General features: G+C 41.8%; 2 protein-coding genes across 4 annotated transcripts; both read left to right on the top strand.

Moving 5' to 3' along the window:
* The first annotated feature begins 366 nt into the window (after nucleotides 1-366).
* grap2b (GRB2 related adaptor protein 2b) lies at nucleotides 367-7,980 on the top strand. 3 transcript variants are annotated; one of them, XM_071535064.1, is made up of 8 exons: nucleotides 367-470; nucleotides 1,418-1,584; nucleotides 2,356-2,443; nucleotides 3,465-3,556; nucleotides 4,573-4,695; nucleotides 5,854-6,016; nucleotides 6,685-6,756; nucleotides 7,234-7,980. In XM_071535064.1, the coding sequence occupies exons 3-8, from the start codon at nucleotides 2,366-2,368 to the stop codon at nucleotides 7,417-7,419; spliced, it is 714 nt and encodes a 237-aa protein (XP_071391165.1). In that variant the 5' UTR covers nucleotides 367-470; nucleotides 1,418-1,584; nucleotides 2,356-2,365; the 3' UTR covers nucleotides 7,420-7,980. The 3 variants fall into 3 exon arrangements, with proteins under 3 accessions (XP_071391165.1, XP_071391163.1, XP_071391164.1); XM_071535062.1 differs by having other exon boundaries at nucleotides 6,682-6,756; XM_071535063.1 differs by having other exon boundaries at nucleotides 416-474; nucleotides 6,682-6,756.
* A 1,677-nt stretch (nucleotides 7,981-9,657) lies between these two features.
* Nucleotides 9,658-20,842, top strand: LOC139657286 (protein FAM83F-like). The gene is made up of 5 exons (XM_071535068.1): nucleotides 9,658-10,251; nucleotides 16,147-16,314; nucleotides 17,569-17,690; nucleotides 17,870-18,615; nucleotides 19,213-20,842. Exons 1-5 carry the CDS (start codon nucleotides 9,787-9,789, stop codon nucleotides 19,257-19,259), a joined length of 1,548 nt encoding a protein of 515 aa, XP_071391169.1. The 5' UTR covers nucleotides 9,658-9,786; the 3' UTR covers nucleotides 19,260-20,842.
* Nucleotides 20,843-21,745: the final 903 nt, after the last annotated feature.

The following is a 21,745-nucleotide window of genomic DNA, read 5'->3' as shown; positions in this document are numbered from 1 at the left end:
CTTACACTTAATCATACATTCATTAGAGCCAATGCAGCACCTGACATGTCGACTCTCGGTCTTTGATAGGGATAAGCTGGGAAACTTCAATAAACAAAGTAATGAATTATTCGGTCACACAGTAAATACTATACAAAACATCTCCTTGAGTGATTGATCTCCTTGAATTAATGCCAGTGGTTAATAAAGACACACATGCTCACATGATGCTGAACATGTGCACACAAATTGCAAGACACAGCAGAAGTACCATCCAAGGAAATAAGTTTGACAAACCACAACCACAAAGTGTCAGCCGCTGAAAGAAATGTTGCATACACACATACAACATGCTTTTCACGAGTCACACTCTTTTTTCTTTTACAGGAACTAAACTTCCCTTTTTCAGTCACCAGCGAGCTGATGTTGACCAAAGCTAAGACGTTATATTCCGATGCATGTCTGTGCTGCTAATTGCTCTGGCTGGTTTGGTACGTAAGTAAAGCAATTCTCATTGTTTCCTTGTGTTATAGAATTAATTTGCAGATGCAAAAGATGCAAAAGATCTGCTGTAACTATATATTGTTGTCATTGTGCTGTCTAACTAGGATGTGTGCTTATTATGTACCTTGGGGAGGGGTTAGAGGATATGGCGAAGGGGTTCCTAACTGGGCACTTCCCATCAACCTTTAGGTTTAGGTTTAAGTTTAGGTTTAGGTTTAGGTTTATGGTTTGGTTTGGTTTAGGTTTACGGTTAGGTTTAGGTTTAAGTTTACGGTTTGGTTTAGGTTTAGGCTTAGGGTGAATTAGACCCAACAGTAAAGCCCAGTCTTTTCCAAATTCCCACCTACCTACCCTATTTTACTTTGCATCCTTGGGAGGATCCCAGAAGGTCCAGTGACAAATGAACATTGGTTAAATTGCGTTATTTCATTAACTAAAATTTTTCTCAAGAGAAAAACTGTCTACACAAGTCGTAGGTTTCTGTCTCCCCACTGTTGCCCCCCCCCCTCCTTCATAAAGACAATAATTTTCTCAACGGGGCCCCAGTGCAAAACTCCGCTGTGGATCCCTTCCTGGAAAATCAAAAAGTTTTGATGGCCTGTGCTTTAGAGGATAGGCTTGATGAGGGTTGTTAGTACCCAATGTGATTGCATATTGTAGGCCTATAGTTAACAGTGGAGAGAGAGATTCAGCCGTAGATCATACATCTACTTTACTTTATGGCTACAAAAGTACTTTGTATGGTTGTGGCTTTAACACGTAAGGCTGCGTGTGCATATGTGTGTGCATGTGTATGTGCACATGCATGACTTTGTGTGCATGCAGTATTTGTTTCTGTGCATGAGTATGTGTGTGTGCATGTGTCTATGCATGTGCATGAACCATCCACTTGCACATGTGTTTATTCCAGTGTGTGCTTGTATGTATTTTCAAGTGCATTACATCCCCAAAGTGGTCAGCAGCAGGAGGCCTGTTTCAGCAGCAGCTGCAGTCTAACTGTACATCCTGTGAGCTGACAGTGGCAGTTTGTCACTTCACTGTGTCCACTGTATGATACTGTCTGTATGATATCGGCTCAGCAGGGAGAACAACACGTACATGGTGAGTAACACAATATCACTGTCTCTTTTCAAAGCGGTACAGATGCCGTTTTGAATTATGGTCTCTTGGCTAGCTGCTACTGCAGAATTTGGATTATCAATGCAAACAAACGCTCACATATCTGAGGAGTCGATATAAGACTTTCCTCCTACTGCATTGAGGGTACAACGAAAAATCGCTATGGAAGATGGTCTATTTATAGAAGATATGAATGTTATACTGTTTTGAAAACATGGGGTCTTTTTGAATCCGTAAACCAATTGTATGTTGTCCAAACTCCTCAAAGCAGCGAGCCTGGAGAACTCCAGGTAAGTTGTATGAGGAAAAAACACGAGTTTGTACTGGCATGAGAATGAGTAGATAATGACCATTTTTGATTTTATTTTTTGGGTGAACTATTCCTTTAGAATGTGCTGGTCTATAGTCTATAGCTTGTTGTACTGTTCTAGAGTGTCAGCTAAATTCTTACAAAGTAAATACGACTGTAAATGCACCCAGTAAAGTGAAATAACAGACAACAACACTTCGCTCTAAGAAACCACTTAAAATGTCTTTAAAGATTGCTTTTTAAACTATTTGCACAGTCCAAATGTGTCAGAAGCCCTTTGTGGTGTTTAAGTTCACACCTCAAACTATCTTCAAGGTTTCTCTCTCTCTCTCTCTCTCTCTCTCTCTCTCTCATCTCCCTGTCTTTTATCACCCCCGACCCCCTCCACACACACACACACACACACACACACACACCTCCTCCTTTTCATCCCCATCTTTCAGTCCTTGTAGCATGGAGGCTACAGCCAAGTATGACTTTGACGCAACAGCCGGCGACGAACTCAGCTTCAGAAAGGGAGACTACTTGAAGGTAAGGACACACACACACACACACACACACACACACACACACGCACACACACACACACACACATTAAATAACACTTTTCACGATTTTTGCATAGTTCCTTGATTATGCTTTCAACAAGCCAGTAAACAAACCTAGGCAGCTATGAATTGAATAAACCCAATATGAAATACATTCAAATGTGGACTGTTTCTACAGTGGTGGCAGTATTTGCATGGAAATCAGTATATATTGTAATTGTCAGTGTAAACTTGACAGCTTGACATTCTACCACATTCATATGAGTAATACATATTTGCATCAACATGCCACTGTTTTCAGAAGGACTTTGAAATAGTTTTGCAGCAGATTGTGAAAATGCATTATGAAACTGCCTAAGTCTGTGCTAAGAGGCTGTTGGAAAGGTTTCTGGAGAAGCCTTTCTGGGTCTGAGGGCGGTGTCACCCTCCTGCCCCAGGAAGTGTCACACTTCCTCTTAAGCTATAGTGAAGTTCATAGGGCCATGCGACTTGAACGTTCATCCTAAATGCATAGCACTATTATTAAAAGCTTTATGTGTATTCTTAAAAAAAAGGTTGAAAAATGTCCATCCTGGTGTAAACTAGGCTCAGAGAAGCTTACTTAGCTTGCACTGAAAGTAAGATCCTCTGTTATGTTACAGAACTCAGTTCTTGGTTTAGTTCAGTCAGACTGTTATTGCCCAGAAGGGAAATTTGGTATGTTAACAATGAAAACACATAATAAAAAATAATTGAAACAATAAAACACAAAACAAATTACCCAAGCATATATAGTGTGTATCAGCTGATAAGACCAGACAGGGAGTCATTAGCTTCATATTGTGCAAGAGCTCTGCAGTACAAAATGCAGAGCATGGTGGCTGTACTGTATGAATTAATGTTTCTGTTCCAAACCGATGCCACCAAGACAAATTCCTGTACATTCATTGTAATTGACAAACGAAGTGATTCTGGTTGTTTTTGTGTGTTTCGCTGCACTGTGTGTGTATGTCTCTCTCTGTCAGATCCTGGGAACCAGTGATGACTGGTACAAAGCTGAGCTTAATGGAAACGAGGGTTTTGTACCCAAAAACTACATCAACATTAACCTGCCCAGGTAAAACTCTCACAGGAAAGCACAGAGAGAATGAAAGAGAAAAGGATGGAGACTTTTGATAATTTTTAAAGAGACTTATCACTTAGAAACAACAGAGAACAGAGAACAGAGTCAACTTCACGTGAAAGCAAATGGACACTGGATAAACACCACACAATGTCTTACTGATTAATTGAAATAAAGCAGTATAATGTTGCTGTCTGAGGCACATTTTCTAGATGAGATGAGAGATGAGCAGGAAAAAAAAATGTGAAACCCAATGACGTTGTATTTCCTCATTTTGGGTGGTGGATTGCTAAATTTAACTAGAAAAATACCCATCACTCTTAAGAAATGAATGAATTGTCTCCAGCAGCCACAAATAACAGAGAACTGGATTTTTTTCTTCTTCAGTTTTTCGCAATTTTTCAAGCCTTTTGCACCTCAATGTGTCTTTTACACTTATATTTTACATTCAGCTGATGCTCTGATCCAGATCAACTTGAATGTAACAGTAGAGTAAGATGTATTTCCTTGATCGCCATATTACAAATGGCCAACAGTGAAGGGGGCACAACCAGAGAAGAAGAACTGGAGAATAAAAATAAGAGCTAAGGAGAGTTAATAGAAGCAATATTTATGGACGATAATATCCCCCTCTCTTCCTTCCTCTCATTCTACTTCTCTCTCATCCTCCATTTCTCCCAATATCCATTTTTATTTTACCTTTCTTGACCTATCCTCCTCCCTGCCTCCCTCATTTCCCCCTTCCTCTCTCCTTCCCACATCCTCTCTACTTGCCTCCCTTCCTCCCTCTCTCTTGCCTTTCCCACCCTCACCCACTCTTTCTCCCCTGATCATTTCACCCTAACTCTCTCCCTCATTCCTCCCTTCCCTATCTTCCCTCCTCTTCCACTCCTTCCCTGCTATGCTGGCCTGGCTGCTCCCTGCCTCAACTCCTTTCCTTTCTTCCTTCCTTCCTTCCTTCCTTCCTTCCTCTTCCCTTCCCTCCTTCCCTCCCTCCTCCATGGCTCCAGCTGGTACCAGGAGGCTGCCAGTCGTGGCGATGCCCAGGAGAAGCTGATGGCCCAGCCTGCGGGGGCCTTCCTCATACGGGGCAGCCAAACAGGTGCACCGGGAGAGTTCTCCATCTCTGTCAGGTCAGTCTTCTCTCTCTCTCTGTGTGTGTGTGTGTGTGTGTGTGTGTGTGTGTGTGTGTGTGTGAAGAAGGGGACGGGTAGGGGTCGCATGTTGGGCAAAAGTTAAAGGAAAAATCCACCCGCGGATACTCTAACTCTGTCATATATCATCAATTTATAATGTTCTAGGAGTTATTTTGTGATGAAGTGTTGTCATTTACTTTTCCCTTTTCCTTCTACTTAGATTAGTGATTTCCTACAATTCCCAGAATGCATTTTGGCAACCCGCAGAGAAGGGGCATGACCTTGCTGCATGCAGCTGTGGGTTTTATGTGCAGGTGCAGATAGTGATAGATAGCAGATCGAGATAAAAGTGAGAGTCACATCCCTCACTCAGACATGTCTTGTGGCCACATTGCATTCTGGTCTATTGAGGCTGCTGTCAGAGGAGAGACTGGTCTCTCTGCCTCTTCTATGATGGATTTCTCCTGTATGATTTTTGAATGTAGGTGCACAATGGTGATGTCTAGAAAGAAGCTCTTGCTCTTTTATTCTGAGGGACTGAGCAAAGTGTTTTAGGGTGGGTCTTTGCTTTAACAAAGTAGCACTATCTTCTCTTCCCTCTGCAGCCTTTCCTCAATCTCCCTCTCTCTCTCCTACACCTCACTATCCCAAAATCCATTTCTATTTCACCTTTCTTGACCTATCCTCCTCCCTCATTTTCTCCTCCCTCTCCTTCCTCTCTCCCTTATTTCTCACCTTATTATCACCCACTCACTTCTCATCCTCTCTCTTTCTGTCTGACTTTTACAGAGGTTTATAGGGTGGTGTGGGATTGTCACTGTGGTGTGTTTTGCTCAGGGACGGGGGGTTCAACATGCTGTAAGAGCACCAGAACGGCTTTTAGTAGAAAATAAAGGCTACTTCATATATTATGCACTGTATATATGTTGTATTACACACCTTCTATACCTTCAATACCTATTATAGGCTGAATGAACCCCAACAAGAAGCTGTAAGCCAGGAAAATGTTCTATAACAAATGGTTCTTTCTAATACACTAATGTAGAGAAACGATCAGAAGTATAAATTGTAAATATTACCTGGACACCATGAGAGTTTAATAGGCGAGGAAAACCATACGTAGATACTACTATTCTCTATTCCACTCCATTGCAGACACGGAGCAGACGTGCAGCACTTTAAGGTGCTGCGGGACAGCAGGGGGCAGTATTACCTTTGGGAGGAGAAGTTCCCCTCCCTCAACCAGCTGGTGGAATACTACAAGGGGAACTCTATCTCCAAACAGAGTCAGATCTTCCTGCTCGAGCCAGGACAACAGGTAGAGCTACGAATGGAAACCTAAATTTCCTTTTTTTATATATATTCTATTTTCAATCTTGTGCTGTACAGGATAGAAATTACGTGGTCCTGTATTGCTCCATAGAACATGGCACTAACACTACCAGAATTATGGGTTCCTCGATGGGACCACCCATATTAAAAATATGTAAACTTATGGCATTGCAGGGTTACGGCGTCCACTAAATGATGTATACAGGGGATGTAGTGGAGGGTAAACAAACCTAATCGTAGTTTAACCCCCTTTTAATTTGCAGAACAGCATTTACTCACCTGTGTATACTATTCATAGTAAACATCATAGTAAGTAGTACAAAGCTGGTATATCAGGTCTTTTAAATTAAAAAAGTACAAATTAAAATATGAAAATAAAACAGATTTTTGTTTATCTTGGTGTTTCTTTGCCTTAAGATGATAAAAATATAAAGAACTTAATGTGGACAACACAAAGGTTTCAGCACTAAGGCCTTCCTCCTCCAGTGGGAACATGAACATTTTCTGCATTGATAAAAAGAATTAGAAATAGCAAAATCTGAAAATGCAGTTACTGTAACTTGAACACTGCAGACCCAACTTTGATTGTTGCACACTCCAGCTGGGTGAATGTTATTCCCCCTTAAACAAACACTGCTTGTGTCCTGACAGCAGAGAGGAGCCAGAGACCGTTTACCACCTCTCCCTGCCACCCGTGCCCCACCGAACCCTGCACCACCACCACAGGTACTCCGCAATACTGTGTGTGTGTGTGTGTGTGTGTGTGCGTGCGTGCTCTCTCTTTCTCTCTCCCTCTGTATGTGCGTGTGTGTGTGTGTGAGAGAGAAAGAGAGAGAGAGAGAGAGAGAGAGATAAATCATAAGACCATGCATATGTATGTACGTATATATGACAGAACATGGAAAAACAGGCACATTATGGGAGATATTTTTTGTTGTTTTTCATAGATTTTGGGTTTTTACTTTCAGAGCCTTAAAATGTTATATTACACAATAGGGATCAACAAATAATTTGGTAACATAATTGCCTATTGCAGCTTTAATACTAAACCAAAAAGTGCTTTTTGATCACCCTTTTTCTGATGAAACATGGGTCTCCTGTAAACTTATATGAGCCTGGGTTCATGGATTTTTGGCTCATGTATCTGTCTGCCTGCCTGTCTGTCTGTGTCTCACCCTGCTGCATGTCGTCCTCCTCGTCCAGCAACCCCCCTCGTCCACGCTGCAGGTCAGAGCGCTGTACAGTTTCCACGCCGAGGAGAAAGACGAGCTGGCCTTCAGCGCCGGCGACGTCATCGAGGTCCTGGAACGCTCCGACCCGTCCTGGTGGAAAGGCCAGCTGAGGGGCAAAACAGGCCTCTTCCCCTCTAACTATACCAAGCCTGTCTGAGAGGAACACACACACACACACACACACACACACTCTTAACCTTAGCCCTAACCCAAACCTAATCCTTCTAAACATAACCATAAACCCAAGCCAGAACCCTAAACTAGCCCCTTGAAGAAGTAAAGACTGGCAAAATTACATTACTTTGGAAGATTTTCTACATCCACTGTATACCCTTGTGAGACATTTGGTCCTCATAAGGATAGAAATGCAGGAACACACACACACATTTTCTGTATGTCTAAATTTCTCAGGAATGAAGAAAGACTGGCTGGTTGATGGACAGACTGGTAGGGACCCAGTCTTCCAGAGTCACATCCAGCGTAGAAAAAAGGAATAGTTTGTCTAAAATGTCAGCTTTTCAGGAATTAAGAAAAACTGGTTGGTTGAGGGAAGCACATCTAGGTTTTCAGTTTCCCACATCGATTGCTAACACAAAATTAAAACAATTAAGAGGTAATGGAATTAACTGTTTTAACTATCCTTCCACATCTATCATTTATTTAACTGTTTGGTGAAAAGATTATAATCTACAATATGCTGGTTATGAAGGTAATACAAATAAAGATATTTATTTTCAAAAGATGTTTAATTTTTTCATAAATTACAGTGATAAGAGTTACTATTGATAACTGACAATAAATTTAAACAGAACTGGAAATCCAAACATTAGAAGAACAAAAAGCCCATTTCAGGTCAATGGTCCCATGTATTTTAAGGCAACTCTGGCATGTCATGGTGTTTATGTCAATATGATTTATCCATTTACTGTCCATTTACTGTCCATTTAATGTTTTTGTAATTTAGGAATCTGTGAAGTTATAGCCGATTGCTTAGCTTCCTCAGAACAAAAGGTCTCTGCTAAAGCAAAATACTATTCTGACCTATCTGACTGATTTATTCATTCGGTCCATTATGATCAGCCCAACAAAGCCTATATAGCCTACATTTATTATTATGTGTAGACTTGTTCATTACTGGTGATATACATCAAATACTGTATGCTGTCCCAAACTTAGTACCAAAAATGTATAGCCTAACCAAAGGCTCTCCAAATGTTCAAGGGGGAAAAAAAAGGAAAACTACCGGGAGACAACATGTGTACATATCATACATACATACATACATACGCCCATAAGCCCATAAGCCTATATGCACATACTCTAGCCCATAATACAAATTTGCATTTGAGCATTCAGCTGGGGAACTCCAGTGTGACGTATAAAGAATGCAACAGTAAAATCATCTTGAATTCCTAAGCTACATATATTACAATAATCTATAATTGATCACAGAAATGCATTCAAAGTATACAGTGAAGACATTTAGGAGACACCACTGAGTTTATTGCATTAATAGGGGATCATGGCATCATGTTAATATGTATATGGAATAAACCTTTGTCAAATCAAAAATGGGAAATGTCCAGGAAATGTCAACAGTTCCAGGAAAGCATGTGACACAGCCTGTCTTGTTTACAGGTTATATGGTGGGCTATAGCAGTGTGGCCTGAACATTTTATAACTGGGACAGTTGGAGTTTTTACAATAGGAACAAGAGTTACAAGAAACTCCTTGGTTCAATACTTTCCAAAGAACCAGCCCTCTCTGCATAAACATAATGCTGCATTCAAGTGCTTCTTGTCAGTTCGGTGTCGTTAAAAGCTAGCCTACTTTGTGTTGCAGTGGGAGAATGAAATTAATGTTTCCATTATCTTATTAAAAACAAAAATGTGTGATAACTATTACGTTAAAAAATACTATAAAAACATACAACAATACTAATTATTTACATTGGATGCCAAACAAAAGCAGAAAAATAAAATAGCCTACATAATTTTGCAATTGTTGATAGGCTACACTGCAAAAAACGTCTGTCTTAACAAGTCATTTGGTCTCATATTCAACCTTCAAATATATATATATTTTTTAAAACAAGAGAAAAATTCTGCAAATGGGGTGTGATAACTCCACTTCTTTCCAATGCAGTTTCAATTTCTAGAAATGTATGTCAATATCTAGAAAAAAAGAATAAGGCAAATCACTTCACTAGTACAAAAGTACAAAATAGTACAAAATTGAAGCTTGAAGACAGAAAATTCCCTCTTTCCCAGTCCTATTCATTGGGGCGTTCAAGCAGGCTACACTCAGCACGTAATTGCGTTATTTCCGATAGCCCTTGAAGGCAGCATGAGTTGCCTGCCCCGAGCCCCACCTCCCTCCGTCTCAGTCAGCCAGGTAAGAAAACTTTCCCAGCTTTCAGTTTACCTGTCCGGCGTCACACAGGTAAACAAGCTTAAAAAACACAACAGGTGTGACAGTGTCTGAGCTCCAGAGGGGGGGGGGAACCGCCGCTGCCGCCGCAGCCATGGCCGAATCCCAGCTCATGTGCATGGAGGACGGCCACATCAACGCCAAGGTCCCGGAGTCCAAACCGGAGTTTTACTACAGCGAAGAGCAACGCGCCGCTATCGAGCAGCTCCTCAGGAACGGGGACAGCGCCTTCAAAACGCGACTCCAGGAGGACGAGACGAAGGACTTTCTGTCAGCCCGAGAAATTAAATGGATAACGAGCGCTTTCAGAAGTTATAACGATGAGAACAAAAGCAAGTCCAAGGCGCAGGAGGGGGCCAGCTCCGACACAGACTCGGGGGTCCATTCCACCTACTGGCCCCAGATGTCGGACACCGAGGTGCCACCGCTGGACATCGGCTGGCCCAGCGGGGGGTTCTTCAGAGGGGTGACCCGGGTGGCCGTCCACACACACCCGCCTAAAGACAACGGACCACACGTCAAGGAGGTGGTGCGCAGACTCATCCAAGAGGCCAGCAAGGTGAGGTGTGGTGGGGTAAGGTCACTGCGTAAAGAGGGCCACATCCTGGTTTCACATTAGCGTGTGTGTGTGTGTGTGTGTGTTAAACCCAGCCTGTGTTCTGCATTATAAACATAACTGCTGCTTGGCCCTCGAACTGTGTACTGTGTGTGTATGTGTATTGATGTGTGTGTATTTGTATTGATGTGTGTGTGTATGTGTGTGTGTGTGTGTGTGTGTGTGAGAGAGAGAGAGAGAGAGAGAGAGAGAGAGAGAGAGAAAACTTGAGAAAAGAGAGAAGTTAAGTTGTGTGTTACAGAGGGAGAATACAAAGGAGAGAGTGTTAGAGAAAGTGAGAGCGAGTGTGTGGGAGTGAGAGCGATGGGCGAGAGACAAAGAAAGTGTATGTTTATTTGAGTGAGTGAGTGAACAGGGGAGAGAGACTGTTCTTTTCTATTCTAAATGTCAGCTACTAATTCAAAGCCCTACAGTACAGGAACTGTTTTTGTTTGTTGATGCCTTCACTGCCTGGTGGAAACCTGTCTGTGCAGTGTGCACAACTAATTTACTAACTAATGACTCCTGCCAGATTTTTAACACAAACATTCCCCGTTGCCTTGCCCCAGTTCAGTCAGCAGCACTGGATTTATAACACACACACACACACACACACACACACATACTAATGTCAGTGTTAGTGTGAGAATCATCAGCCAGTGCCTTCACACCACATAAAGAAATGCCTCTAGCCTTTGAAGGCAGATTGGACTTTTAGTTATAACCTACAAACAGAGACAGAGCTGCTCTGCAGGCAGAAATAATCTTATTGGTTGAGTAAAACCTCAGTGGGCGGAGCTATAGAACCACAGGGTTCTGGATTGCAAGGTAGCTAACTGGCAAACTTGAATGGCAAATAAGGAGATTTGGCAATGGCTTCTTGTTTTAAATTCCTTCATGTTAATGGAATTCATGCCCTACCTAACTAGGCCTACCTTGTTTTTTTAATTACTATCATTATTGTTGTTGTTTTTTTTATTATTTGGGCATTTTGCCTTTATTGGACAGTTCAAAGATCGGGCGACAAGTGTCCTGGGCTGGATTCAATCCCAGGACGTCACGGTAACACGGTAGACTACTGATCCACCAGGACACCCAACACAGCTAGGCCAGCTAGGCTAACTAGCTAACCTAGATAACTTAGTATGGCAAGACTGCAGTTTTTTCAGTTCATAGCAAGAGCGCTAGGCTTCATAATATTACCTACCTCCTCTCTTACCTCTTGCTTTTTTCTCTAGTTCAGCCTAACATTGCTTTGCCAGACAAACTGCAGTTCTTTGGCTCCGCCCACTGAGATGTAACTCCACCCATGAGATGAAGCAGCTCTGCCTCTGAGAAGTGTTTGTATTACTAAAACTCCAATATGTGCCCTTCGCAGCGCCGTGTGTTGCACAAGGCCCGGTTAAATGGCATGGTGTGTGATTGTTTGAGTGATTAATACCTACTCACACAGCAACAGCAGGCCGAAGTGGATTGCTTATTTGAGTTGCCCATCATAATGTTTGCTCACAGACTAGAGTAGCTAAGCTGAGTCATTCATTCCGCCTGTTCCCATTCACACAGTGACAGGCTTCACCCGACTCGCCCTGCCGCCCGTGTCTTTGAACTGGGTCATGGAGGAATACTAATGCTTACTGTTGGGTTTTGTTTAAATGCCTTCATTACGTAACTGCTCTACTCATTTTTTCCCCTAAGTTCCTTTAGAAATTCCCTTTGTCCCTTCCCGTATTTCTTTTTTCCTTCTGTCCTTCCTTCCTACATTCTTCTTCCTTTTTATTTCTTTCTTTTGCTCTTCCTTTCTTTCTTTCTTTCTTTCTTTCTTTCTTTCTTTTATTCCATTTTATTTGTTTTACTCATGTATTTCTATTTTATTGTGATTATCTTGCCTTGCCAGCAAGTCACATTTCCCATTAGGGTCAATTACGACCTGAACTTATCTTAGGGTTAGCTTTTAAGATAATACGAGCTTGTGCCAAATACAAATGCCTACCACCTATTGTGTTCTCCTTATCTTTGTTCCATTGTCTCTTTATATTCATGCGATTTTTTTTGTGTACCTTTCAGTTTTTTTTTTTAATTCCTTTGTTGTTTCCCTTTATTTTTTTTGCTACTTCCTTACACCTGTCTGTCCTAATTTACCCCCTCCCCTCCCCTCTTTCCTTCCTTCCTTCCTTCCTTCCTTCCTTCCTTCCTTCCTTCCTTCCTTCCTACCTTCTGTCCTTCCTTCCTCCCAATCATCATCTTCTACTGTTGGCTGAGTGTCTTGCTCAAAGGCAACACCATGATAGTTTTTGAGGGACAAGAGAGAGCTACTAGTTCACTTTATTTGCTCAGATTCCCCCAGATAATCCAGGGATTAGAACTGGCAACCCTCAAATCTCAAGATTGCTATATACATACATGTACTTATATACTTCAGTTATTGTTATTTTTTATGCCTCTTCCTACGGTGCTGACGTATTCCCCACAGTTGCCATACCTGTATGTAACTAAATATGGAACTATGTAGGTCGTGTGTGTGTGTGTGGGTGTGTGTGTGTGTGTGTGTGTGTGCCTTTGCCAAACAGGATTCCTAGATGCTTTGAACTTCACTTATGGGAAAGGGAGGAAGTTAATCATGAAATAATCACAGACAGGCAGACACACACACACACACACACACACTCACTAGAGATAACACATGTTGAGCAACCGGTTTTCCAAGTACTATCATGCTCATCTCTCCACACAGATATTAGATGTATTCTTCCGTGTTGTTTATTGTGCTTGCATGATGATGATATGTCGCCATGACAGTGCAGCAGGGGCTACTGTACACAAGTCCCAGCGTGTGTCTCTGTTGTTACTGCCACAGGCACACTCAGCATATTTCTTCAGTGAGACAATGGCTGGGAACAACAGGCCGTTTCTGCCTGAGACAGAGAGGAACATTTGTTGCAAGTTTAGAGAGAGACACATTTTCCATGAGTTTGCTTGTCGAGGAAATCGGAACAGCTGAGTGGGAAACATCTCCTGAATGAACCTCCATGCTCTACTTGGACTCAAATACACCTTTTTAAAACTGCTTTTAATCTCTAACTCTCTTCCGGCCTCCTGGTATTTTCATTTTCATTTTCTTGTCTTTCTCCCTATTTGAAATGTTTTATTCTCTGTCTTATTTATTGATATTGTCTGTTATGTGTTTTTTGTACTATGTAAAGCGTCTTTGAGTATTTAGAAAAGTGCTATACAAACAAATGTATTATTATTATTCCCATGTTTAAAAGGAACACTGTTTACTTTTTTCCCCCTGTGGCTCTCATTTCTTTACCTATTTCTTTCTCTACCTGTACCTTTTGTACATTACCATTGTTTTAAAGGATAATACAGTATATAACATCTACTGTTTGTTAGGGATAGGACGATATATCGAAATTGCGATACAAAAATGTGACAATTCGTATAGTGGGTCAGAAAAATGAATCGCGATATTAGCTCAGTTTTATTCTGCTGTATTAATCACGGCTTGACCATCACAATTCACAAACTCTCCATTGAAAGTATATTATTTACACTTTATTTATTACATTGAGTCGTGGTTGTATTGAATCGTGAATATATTGTGGTAAAAAATAATAACAGTTATGACAGCGGCCCTAATTGTGACCGCCGTGACAACCGCCGACTTGTTGGGAGGCTGAATTACAAAACACAAAAAAGTCAATATTTTACATACATATTTGACAGTACTGGTTTTAAGGTTTTCTTCATATTAATAATTAGTAGGATAATATTGTATATTGAGATAATTTTGGCCAAGATAAGTGCAAGAAAAGTGCATTAACCAACATGCACTTTAAGGTAGGTAGCAGCACAAGGCAACAAGCACTTTAAAATGAATGTAGCAGCACAAAGCACTTTAGGACTTTATCATATTATGTATGTTTGAATGTATAAATGTGATAACTGTTTTTGCTGTTCTTATTGTATATATTTTATTTACTTATGTGTGTGTTTTTTGTCTGTTCTTATGAGCTGCACTGAGGCAAATTCCTATCAACTGTGTTGACATGGCAATAAAGTATTGAATAATCGTACTATGAAATTTTCTTAGCGGCACAGTTTCATGTAATGTTGATGATCTAGGATTTATTTTTATTATTCTACTATTGCAGTCATTGTCAGTTTGCAGTCAAGCTGCTCTGGTTAGAAGTGTCAGCTAATTGTAGAAATGTTTTGTGCCATCAGCCTCTATTGCTGTGAGACTTGCACCTTTATGGGGCATTATCGTTATGGGAACAATGCAAAATTTATTACATCTACAATACTGTCAGGGCACTGCAGTTGTGACCCTTGCACTCTTTAACATTGTTTGCTTGTAATGTTGGCGATGTAGAATTTTACTCTCATTCTGCTGTTGCACCAAATCTACGAGTGATATCTGAATGCCAAAAATGTTCATGTACATTTCTTTTTGGTATAATTAGCCTTTATTGGTTTGAGGCATTTTGTTATACCCACAACCATTGTGCTGCCTCTTGGCCAAAAGATAAATTGGCTCTCAATGGGTTTCTTGGTAAAATAAAAGTTAAATAAAAATTCCGGCCGGGGAATTCCTTTATTTGTTATAAGCAGAGGGGAAACTTCTAGCAAGGCTGTGACAGGAGAAAGTGAAAGCTTTGTTGAAAGAGTTCTTAAGATAAAAACTGAGATTAAAGTCCTAGATTCCTCAAGCTCTATCTCCACAGCAGGATCTGTTGGCCTGACTCGAAGACAGCAGAGGGATAATACATTGTTTTGCCCCACAGAGTCTGCTGTTGTAAGGCCAGCTTAGACTGTTTTATGTGGCTTTACAACACACCCGCGGGGTTAGGGTATTAGTGTGTCACTAAATGCTTCACTCAGACAGATTAGCTTCACCTGCTGTGTCTTTCTTTGTTGGCTGTCTAGGAAGGCAGTCCACCCTTAAGCATTTTGTGGATTTTTTCTTCTTGGCTGTGGATAGGGAACAGAGACGAGAGAATGGGCAGCCTGACTTGAGATTCATCCTCTTGCAACTGTGAGAAATTTATATTCTCACCGCAGTGTGAACAAAAGTGACCCACTGGGGAAATCAGATTTGAGTTGGGTTTTTTTTATAAATTCATCCTTTTTTGTGTGTCGGTCCACCCTTGTAAAATTGAAGATTCTTGTACCAAAAAGTGACATCCACTCTTACAAAAAGATTGCTAGCATGAACCTTTGATGGGTTTGCCTTGACGTTATGCATCATATTAAGACCTTTGCTTACATAATAGTGATGTTTTGGGGGATAATATCAGCTGCTGTGCTTTTGAAATACTGACTGATGAAATCCTACTATAAAATGAGGAAAACTCTGTCCGTCTGTCTGTCTATCTGTCTGCATCCATTTTGCTCCTCGATGGGTTGGCCAATCAATCTGAAACTGAACATGGGCATTGAGCATTGGCATAGGCAGGGACTGACGAAACTGATTTTTCCATTTTCCCAAATTTACGCTGTTTATGCGCATTTTTGGCAAGTCTGCACGGAGTTGTGGCGCGTGCATCCCCGGGTATGGACAAGTTCAGTTAATTATGGAAATTACCTTTTGCAAATTACCTCTTGAGTTCTTCAGTTTCAGCTATTACAGATGGTGTCTGTCTCTTTTTTGACTTCCTTTTAGTCTCAATATTGATGTTGAACCCTGTCACTGCAAGGAATTGAAGTGCTGTATGTTTGATGTTTTAGTCCTAGCAAGGTGAATAGAGGAAAGACCTATCGCATCGTTTTAGGTCTTGCAAAGTTGAACTTTATTTCAAGTGTAACTTGACATAAATGTATGTACGTAAAATAAAATGATTACCCTGTCTCTTCTAGGTGATAGCCATAGTGATGGACATGCTCACAGATCTCCACATCCTCCAGGACCTGATGGATGCGGCCTGGCGTCGCTCTGTGCCTATCTACATCTTGTTGGATGCCCAAGGCGTGCCGCACTTCCTGGATATGTGCTCTAGGCTGCAGATTGGCGCGCAGCACCTACGGGTGAGAGGGCATTTATATAGAAGATAAATCAGACCTTCAGGACTTTGACCCTGGAGATTTTGCACATTGTTAGGCCCTTATATCCAAACAGCCAAACTTTCAGGAATTGACTTTTGTCAGTGATGTTTATTTTTTCATTACGTCAAACTTTTCACCATGCATGCATTTTTTTCTCATTGCAATGCATTGTCAATGGATTTATTAATTCCTTACAGATCGACAGCAGAAAATGCAGGTTTTATGAGTGTCTTTGAAATAAAAATATAAGATATCAAGTTACCTTAAAAGGAAGGCTCTTTGTGCAAAACTTTTGATCTTTTGCCTCTCTCTCTGTTTGATATCTTTGGCATAAAGCAATCACAGACCGGGTTGGTAAATATGAGCGTGCTGTGTGCAGTAGACTGATCTCATGTTACATGATTTCTCAAAATTCAAACAGTTATCTCTAAAATGGCATAGTGCAGCTTTAAAGGATAAGGCCGGTGTTTTTTAATGCATTGCTAACAGATCCTATGAAAATAACAAAATCAGCAATGATTTTGTTTTGCCAGCAAATCTCGTCCATGTAGCCGGTGCCCAATGCAGCCATGTCCCAGCAGCCATAGAACTCCATTGTATTAAAAAAACTATTAAAAACACGTCACAGAGCCATGCCGTTGCTCTGGGCAACATATTTCATCGTCGCGGTGCACCGGGCCGGCCGACTTTTTCCTCAAACAACTTAATAAGCCGACTGTAAACACGCAATCTCAGGGAAGTAGTTCCGTAGCACCGAAAATAGTCCCCGGCGTGTGTCCGTGTGCCCATTTGAATTTGATTTGGCTGACTTTTCGTGGTAACAGTTAGCGATTTTTAAAATGTAAACTATGTCTTTGTGAGCTGTATTTCAAGGTTTTTAGCTTACAATTGGAGCCAAAAACGGTACTTGGGAAGTCAGAAAGTAACGGGAGTAGAGCAAACGCATTGCTGATTTTGTTATATTCATAGGATTTGTTGACGGTAAGCAATGCATTAAAAAATGCCGGCCTTATCCTTTAAGTTATAAACCCTGCTATATGAAGTACAATGTCAACTGTTAAAACCAGAAATAAGCCTAATTTCCAAAATATCTGCAATCCGTGACTTCAGTCTAAACATATTGGCATATTTGGTAGCTTCAAAAAGCCATATCGGTCAAACCCTAGTGACTTTGGTGTTGGTGTGCAGTATTCCCAAAAATGTTCTGACAGTAAACCTTTCCCTTTGTGGCTCCAGAACATCCGTACCAGAACGCTCCAAGGAACTGGCTTCGCGTTGTCCTTCGGCAGACTGCCCGGTTCGCTCTGTAATAAGTACATGCTGGTAGATGGGGACAAAGTCATGTTCGGCTCCTACAGGTGAGGTGTACGTGTGTGTGTGTTATGCTGCAGCCCTGTAACTCTGCATCGACACCTTGCATTAGTGACTGACTGTTGTTTGTTATGCCTGTTAGTCTTATATTTTTATGTAATGCTGTTTTTAATACTTGCTACGAAGCCAACAAATTTAAGCTAAAAATGTTTTTTCTGTCTCCTAGTTTCTCCTGGTGTACGTCTCGAATGGACCGGAACATGATCACCGTGATGACGGGCCAGGTGGTCGACTTCTTTGACCGGGACTTCCGCGAGCTTTACGCCATCTCCGACAAACTGAACCTCTACAAAGAGTTCCACATCAGCCCGCCCGCCGACACGGCCACCCTGACCCACACCAAAGTGGGGCCCAAACGTCCTCCTTTACCAGCCACCACGTCCCGGTTCCAGGTTAGCTTAGGCGACTCACGGAAGGATGACATCAAGGTGCCTGCGCACAAATACCACAACCCCAAATACTTCCTGGTGTTCGGGGACCGCCCGCGTCCAACGGGGTCCCTGCAAGAGCCGGGAGCTAGGAAAGCGTCGGTCCTGGCGGAGGTTCCTGAGGAGATGGACCCGGGAAGGCCAAGAGGGGCCAGCAGTGAGAAGATGGACAGGCTGAGTCCGCTGCCTTCAGAAGAACCGAACGAAAGCTTCAAGAGGCCCAACGGGGTCCGACAGGACAAGAAGACAAGGCCTTCGTTCAGGCAGAGACTCTTCCCGGGAAAGTCGGGCAGTAAGCTTTCGATCAACAGCATGGCAAGCAGCAGGTGCCCTTCCCCTACGGAAAGCAATAGGATCGATGAGGGCGAGGACAGCTTTGACGTGGTGGTGAAATCCTCATCCAAATGGAAGAGTAAGAAGTTATCTAAAATGGGCGCCAAGAGTGAATCTGTGCCGGCGTTCAACACTGGACAGGACAATGAGAGTAAGTCGGGACTGAGTGAGCGCGCATTTGAAGTATTTGTTCTAAAATTAAATATCCATCATTTGAAAACTATGATAACAACTCTTACAAAATGATTGATGGAAAAAAATAATGGTAGTTCATTGGTCAAATAACGTAAATTGGTTAGGGTTAGGGATTGGTTGATACAGACACATTTCCAGACACTATCTTCTATATTTTAGGGATACTGAATGAAAAACTGACTTTTTCCCATAATGAATATATAGCATTTTGGAATAAAACTCTTCATATGCTATTTGTATGTACGTTTGAGTGTATTCTTTTCTATGTTTGACTGTCCCCTGCTCTCTCTCTCTCTCTCTCTCTCTCTCTCTCTCTCTCTCTCTCTGTCTCTCTCTCTCTCTCTCCCTCTCTCTCTCTCCTCTTTCCTCTCTCGTTCTATGAAAAACGTGACACTGTCCCTCCCTGTCTCCCCTCTCTCTTGTGCCATGTTTTCGTTGCTTTTTCTCGCATTCCTTTTCTCCGTTTGTCTCTTTTCCTCTCTGTCTCTCTCTCTTTCTTTTCCTCTCCTCACCATTCTCTTTTATAATCTCGTCCTTTCTCTTTTTGTCACAGGCATGACGAGTCGACAGCGTTCAAAACCATCTTGTACAGTATCCTGAGCCGAGCTCCCGGGCTACGCGGTCCAACCAGTCTCTGACCACAGAATGCGGTCACACATTCTAAAAACAGCTTCCAAAATTACTTCCTTAAAACTCCTGTCACCTTTGATTGTGCAATATAGTAAATACTTCATCGGGCCATACTGAATGTATGTTCGTTGTGTGTGTTTTGGGTTAATAAGAAATCTAACAATATCAGTGCCTTACAGAAAAGAGTTGTTTTTCCTACGACCGAGTGAATGTACAGTCTTCCAGGTGTTAGAACGTGTCGTTTTTTATTTGTTTGATGCCAAAGTCTAATGCCAAGTCAATAATCAATGTGTTGTGGGATGTCTGTTGCCAATATTATCTGCATGTGGCGGTGACGGCTTGAATCTCGCGTTTCGTGCTCTGGACCTTGTTGTGGCCTGGGTGGTGCGGGGATGTCGATGGGGGTGAGCACTTCCCTGCTGGACGCTGAGTGCATTAAAGTGAGAAGCACATCCACCTCTTTCACTGGTGCTGGAGAATGATTAAAGCTGCACTAGGCAGGATTTCTATGTAAAATTATTCCGGTTTTATCAGCCTAAATCACGAGGCAGGGCTGCAGCAGAGAAGAGCGTCCCATCCCCACTAAGTGAGACGCCGTAGACTCGCCCTGTTTGCTTCAATGGCCGGAAATCTTCTTGGTACACAGGAATCAAAACTTAAGAGTAAAACACTAAACTGTCTGCTAAAGAACAGTGATTGAGCGCTCCATCCAATCCAGTCCAAACCTTTATTTAATCTTAGTGAACATCGAAGGGCGAACCTCACTTACAATTCTACCAAGAGCATTATTAAAATTCAAATGGTTATCTAAAACTAAAGAAGAAGGCAATTAAAAAAATACTAAATATATGAATATAACACATCCAGAGAAAGCTGTACTCCGAGGAATGTGCAATTATTTTGGGGTTTTGAAGTCTTATTTTAAATATTACAGTCACACCTCTCGCTGCCATTTGGACCTGCCAACATGTGAAGTTGTCTAGTGTGGCTTTAAACTGCAAAAGTAAGTCCATACAACATTCTTACTCCACCAGAATCCAAAGAAAGTAGAGTATTTCCCCCTCAGGGATTACTTGTGCAGCTGCACCACAACTGGCCTTTTAAGAGTAAAACCCTAAGACTACAAGGTGATGATCCAAATACATATAAGACCATCTCAGATCAATGGAAACCTCAGGGAGGACACCATCAGACATTGGATGGGATCTCCTTCTGACCCCCACTCCCCCGCCAAAGAAAACAGGGCACGCTCAAAGACCCAACTACACAGAGAAAGTGTGGAAGAAAGAAATAAACAATCATTAAAGGTGAGAAAAATTTTAAATATGTTGTCCTTTATCACGGTGAGGAGGTCTGGAGTATTTTGGGCTTGGGTTGCGTGTCGCTTATGTCACAGGAATCGTGATGGTCCCTTCTGTATGAACCGTACTGTAATGCATTCTTTGTTTTTCTATGTTGTCATTTATCTGTGAATTAATGTTGCATGGTATTTGTTTCAATGTCTGTATTTGATGCACTAAAAAGTTGTGGGATGTCTTGTTCATTGTGCTCAATAAATGGTTTCTAATAATGAACAGCTTTAAAGGTGCAATCTTTTTTTTTTTTAAGGCTTGGATTGTTGGACAGTGGAACTCTCCATGTTACTCCTGTGCTTACAAGTATGATATTGATTTTACTCTCAGACACTGCTAGCCCTTGTGACAAGAACATATTCACAAATTCTAGACTTGAAATTGCTTGCAATCAGTTGTCAATTTTAAGTTTCCCGTGACAGAAATATCCTTTCATGCCCTTTCTGAGTGAGGGTTTGGCCCTTAAAGCCACGAGGCATCAGTTTGAGGACAGAGCCACCTAGTGGTGACGCACACTAGTGCTCCAGGATTTGATGAGCAATTGCTCATCAAATCCTACACTCTAAAACTGATAAGTGCATTGCACAGCCCCACAACCCCTGTGTGGGTGTGCTGAGTTAGAGAAAGCTACAGATGTGTGAGAAAGCATCATAGCTTCTATTTTCTCTCTCTCTCTATCTCTCTCTCTCTCTCTCTCTCTCTCTCTCTCTCTCTCTCTCTCTCTCTCTCTCTCTCTCTCTCTCTCTCCCCCCCCCCCCCATCTCTCTCGATGACAGCTCTAACCTCAGAGAGGAACTACAGGCCTGATGGAAACTCTGGCCCGAGAGGGTGGGGGGTTGCGTGCGGCGAGGTGGTGCAACACTGAAACAGGAAGTCAGACTTGCAGCAGGAAGAGGTGTAGTCACGCTAATATATAGACTAATTTTACTGACACACATCAGGCCTGAACATTAGTTAGTTTCTGTAACACTAATATCTAATGGTTCTCCAGCAACATTGCAACTACTTGCTGTCCTCTGACTTGTTTGCTGTTTCTGCATTTCAGGTAACAAGGCTAACTTTTGGCTGGACAGAAGTCATTTTATTTCAAGATGAGTTGTCCAT

Source organism: Centroberyx affinis, unplaced genomic scaffold (assembly GCF_046629955.1).
Source record: "Centroberyx affinis isolate AG114_WGS23_722 - 3 ecotype Tasmania unplaced genomic scaffold, CSIRO-AGI_Caff_v1 ptg002651l_1, whole genome shotgun sequence".
In the NCBI taxonomy this organism is placed as follows: Eukaryota; Metazoa; Chordata; class Actinopteri; order Beryciformes; family Berycidae; genus Centroberyx; species Centroberyx affinis.
This window is presented reverse-complemented; position numbering and strand designations above follow the sequence as displayed.